This window comes from Terrapene carolina, unplaced genomic scaffold (assembly GCF_002925995.2).
Source record: "Terrapene carolina triunguis isolate 2854851 unplaced genomic scaffold, T_m_triunguis-2.0 Scaffold278, whole genome shotgun sequence".
Taxonomy (NCBI): domain Eukaryota; kingdom Metazoa; phylum Chordata; order Testudines; family Emydidae; genus Terrapene; species Terrapene triunguis.
In genome coordinates, this window is record NW_020664629.1 from 1 (window position 1) to 4,308 (window position 4,308).

Below are 4,308 nucleotides of genomic sequence, written 5' to 3' on the forward strand. Positions count from 1 at the left end.
AGCAGGGAGCTGGCTATTCTGGTCGGGCAATTACCACGCCTTTCCCCCATACACATCTCCCCCACTCTCCACTCACTCACACCCTCCACACACACACACCAGCCAGAGGAGATTTTAGTCATTCACAGTTTTTAATTTTAAAAGAAGCATTAATGAGAAACATGCTCCACTGACCCAGGCCCCATCACCCCCCAGGAACCCTACGGGGCAGGGGGCTGGGCCTCCCACACCTGGGCACCCTCCCCAAAGGGGCAGACCACGCAGTCAGCCCCTCCATGAGCAGCAGTGTCCCCCCACCTCCACTCCGGCATCAGCTGAGGGCACAGCCAGAGAGCCCAGGGGGTAAAGAACTCTCCCTTTCCCGGAGGCGCTGCTCCCCCGTGCAGCAATGGCCCTGGGCTAATCCATCGCCGAGGTCCAGGACTCCACACAGCAAGGAACCTGTGTGAGTGTGTGTGTGAGATAGAGAGTGTGTATGTGTGTGAGCGAGAGAGCACTCAAGTGTGCAGGGGAAAGAAGGGCAGGCAACAGCACCCAGACTGTATGCCAGTGTGTGGGTGAGCAAGCATTGAGCACAAGGGCCCAGTCTGTTCACAAGCACGTGCAAAGAGCAAATGAGGGGGGTGGGGGGTGGAGTCTGGGCAGATTCCCTATTTGCACAGCACAACTCCTCAGCAGCCGGGGCTGGCAGAGGAACCAGTTGAGGAGGAGACCCCAGCCTGTCCTGCAGAGCTGCTTGCTCCTTATCACCAAGAAGTCCCCCCACCTTCCTCAGAGGCAGGAAGAAACTGCCCCCGTGTAACAATTAAGGATCTGGCTCCCACCCTGACAAAAAACACCCCCGAGTGCTGTTGGGGGAGGGGGGAACCGCACTGGACTGCAGCGTCCCTCCTCTCAGCCGCCAGGTGGAGTGGGGGTATGGGACTCGGAAATATGGGCTACAGTCACTGCCCCTGCCCTCCTGCTGGGCATCAGGACTCATGCTACAACAGCAGACTTGGGTCCCGTGGACTTGGGGGGTCTCTGTCATCAGCCCCACCAAAACGGCTGAGCAGCACAGCCCAATGGCCCGGGCTCCCCTCGGCCGTAGAGGCAGTGGGCAGGCGGGCTCTGCCCAGAACAGTGCATATGCTCACGGCTGGCGGGGTTCGGAGGCTCCGTGGACAGTGTTATCTACGGTACAGAGCGAAGGCCATGAAGCTGAAGAGCAGGGTGAGGCCAGCCAGGCAGGAGGTGGCGGTGGCGGTGAAGACGTGCCGGTATTGCAGCTGGAAGTACCACAGCACAGCCAACATGAGCACAAAGAGCGGCAGCATCAGGCTGCCCACGTTGAGGGCTGTGTGGACAGGGTCAGCAGTGGCCCGGAGGCCAGCAGCCATGGGGGCTGGGCCATGCTGGGAGACGTGGCAGTGCAGAACGCTGTTGTGGGTGAGGTGCAACGCAGCCAGGCTCTGAGCATCATCCCGCAGCAGCTGGCCCTGGTAGATCAGACGCACCTGGTGCTCCTGGCCTGGGAAATGGGCCCTAAGGTGAAGACACAGGGAGGGAAATGTCACAGTCACAGACACACAGTCCAGCATCCCATTTATATAGGGGGGAGGGATAGCTCAGTGGTTTGAGCATTGGCCTGCTAAACCCAGGGTTGTGAGTTCAATCCTTGAGGGGGCCACTTAAGGATCTGGGGCAAAATCAGTACTTGATCCTGCTAGTGAAGGCAGGGGGCTGGACTTGATGACCTTTCAAGGTGCCTTCCAGCTCTAGGAGATAGGATAGGATAGGATATCCCCACCTAAAGAACATCAAAACAGCCACATTGGCTCAGCCCAATGGTCCAGCTAACCCCCGGTCCTGTCTGCCAACAGGGGCTGGGGCCAAGTGCTTCAGAGGGACTGAATGCAATAGGGTGATTTATCGAGTGATCCAGCCCATCATCCTCTCCCAGCTTCTGGCAGTCAGAGGTTTAGGGACACCCGGAGCATGGGGTTGCGTGCGTCCTTAACCACCTTGGCTAATAGCCATCGATGGATCAAGAACTGATCTAATTCTTTTTTGGACCTAGTTATAGTTTTGGCCTTCACAACATCCTCTGGCAAGGAGTTCCACAGGTTGACTCTGGTTGTGTGAAGAAATATTTTGTTTTAAACCTGCTGCTTATTAATTTCATTTGGTGACCCCTAGTTCTTGTGTTATGAGAAGGAGTAAATAACACTTCCTTATTGACTTTCTCCACAGCAGTCATGATTTTATAGACCTCAATCATACCTCCCGTTAGCCATCTCTTTTCCAAGCTGAACAGTCCCAGTCTCTTTAATCTTCTCCTCAAATGGAAGCCGTTCCACACCCCTAATCATATTTGTTGCCCTTCTCTATGCTTTTTCCAATTCTAATACATCTTTTTGAGATGGGGCGACCACTCTGCACACAGTATTCAAGATGTGGCCATACCATGGATTTATATAGTAGCAATATGATATTTTCTGTCTTATTATCTATCCCTTTCCTAATGATTCTCAACATTCTGTTCGCTTTTTTGACTGCCACTGCACATTGAGTGGATGTTTTCAGAGAACTATCCACAATGACTCCAAGATCTCTTTCTTGAGTGGTAACAGCTAATTTAGACCCATCATTTTATATGTATAGTTGGATTACCTTTTCCAATGTGCAATACTTTGCATTTATCAACACTGAATTGCACCTGCCATTTTGTTACCCAGTCAGGTGAGATCCCTTTGTAACTCTTCGCAGTCTGCTTTGAGTACAACCTTCCTCCATAGGGCTCCATACCCCCATTACGGGGGGCTTGGCTGTGCCCAACTCCTCATGAATCTCCATCCCGAGAGCCCGAACGCAAGCCCTCCACCCCCAATCCATCCCCATCCCCAGGCACCTGGCTGTACAGCCCTCCCCCACATATTCCCTTCCATGGTCTGTCATTTCGCTGTGTGCTCTCATTGTCCTAGCAGTGTCCCACCATGGTCTCCCCAGGCCAGTCTGTGCCCTTGTGCCAGGGTGTGTCCCACACAGCACTCCATCACCCTACTCTGTGGTCTGTGATCAATGGTACCAACGGTGCTGCCTAAGCTATCCCCTTGGGGAGGGACGGCAGCAGAAAGCGGTCCAGGCTCCAAGCCACGTCCAGCACGTTCAGTGCAGGAGAAGGGAGGGCAAGCTGAGGTTCAAGGGATACCAGAGCCCCCAGACGGGGAGGGCAGAGGAAAGGGGCAGAGGGGGAGCCTGCCTGGCTGTGAGGCTGCGCTTCAGAGCTCCATCTCCTCCCCACGGCTTGCTACTGCTTGGCCTCTCACCTCTTCAGAGAGCCGACCGTCTCCTCTGGGCACACCGTGGCCAGGCGCTCCGTGTCGTTCAGGAACTTCAGCCTTAGCACTATGGTGCGGTCCGTGGGGCTACTGTCTGTGGCCTCGGGGCTGGCACCTGTGTCTCCGGGGGGCTGCAGGGGGCACTGTGGAGATCCAGGGTTGGCCCGGTGCCTCAGCCCTGCGGCAATACCATCAGGCCCATCTGGCACGGCACCTGCTGAAGACTCCGCTTCCTCCTTGGGCTCCCCTGCCGCTGGGGTTTGCATGCTGGGTTCCCTCGGCCCATCCTCCAGCAGGCTGTCTGCCCCAAGCTGCCCAGCTGCCGGAGGGGGCGAGGCAGCAAAGACCTGGTCTCCCCGCTCTGAGGTGTGCGTCGAGACCCATGCCAGCACCAGCACCAGCACGATGAGCAGCAGGGCAAAGAGGATGGTGACTTCGTCCCCCACGCCCTCAATCAGAGCCATGGTAGCTGGGCAGGGCTGGGGACAGCGGGATTACCAAACTGCAGAGACAAAACAGCAGCCGTGAGCCTGGGAGCCAGTATCGGGGGGACACCCCCCCCCCCAGCCAGTGCTCAGGAGCACAGCAGGCCCTCAGCTTCCCACCCAACAGGGACTCCCGCAAGACCTCCCCGGGCTGGGCCTGGCCCACAGGGCACAACAGGAATGCCCCAGGGAGGAAGGTCCTGGAGACACCCCCATGCCCCTGGGGCACTAAGTGCAGGGCTCGGCCGAGTTAGAGGGATGCTGAGCCCAACGGGCCTAGATCTCTGAGCTCATTTGTTCGCATCATGCCATGGCCTCCCCGTTCGACTCTCTTCCCATTGTCCCGCCTCAGGTAGCGCAGTCTAGCCAAGGCTGCCTAATGCTTCCCACCAGCCGCCCCTTTCCAGTTGCTCCTAACTTTGCAAACTTCAACTGTTTTTATGGGGGCGGTGGGAAGACAGGTTGTGCGTGCGAGAGGAGAAGGGACAGACAGGTACACGCTA

The 4,308-nt window shown here is 56.8% G+C and overlaps 1 protein-coding gene across 1 annotated transcript; it reads right to left on the reverse strand.

The window, feature by feature from the left end:
• Positions 1-123: 123 nt before the first annotated feature.
• Positions 124-3,820, reverse strand: TMUB1 (transmembrane and ubiquitin like domain containing 1). The gene is made up of 2 exons (XM_024221641.2): positions 3,309-3,820; positions 124-1,524 (listed from the first exon to the last, which is right to left on the reverse strand). Exons 1-2 carry the CDS (start codon positions 3,782-3,784, stop codon positions 1,170-1,172), a joined length of 831 nt encoding a protein of 276 aa, XP_024077409.1. The 5' UTR covers positions 3,785-3,820; the 3' UTR covers positions 124-1,169.
• Positions 3,821-4,308: the final 488 nt, after the last annotated feature.

Bases quoted from the DNA above. Each gene is read 5' to 3' on its own strand.
- TMUB1 (XM_024221641.2), bottom strand. From the start codon at position 3,784: ATGGCTCTGATTGAGGGCGTGGGGGACGAAGTCACCATCCTCTTTGCC. The intron at 1,525-3,308 runs GTGAGAGGCCAA...TCTTCACCTTAG, and splicing joins ACGGTCGGCTCTCTGAAGAG to GGCCCATTTCCCAGGCCAGG.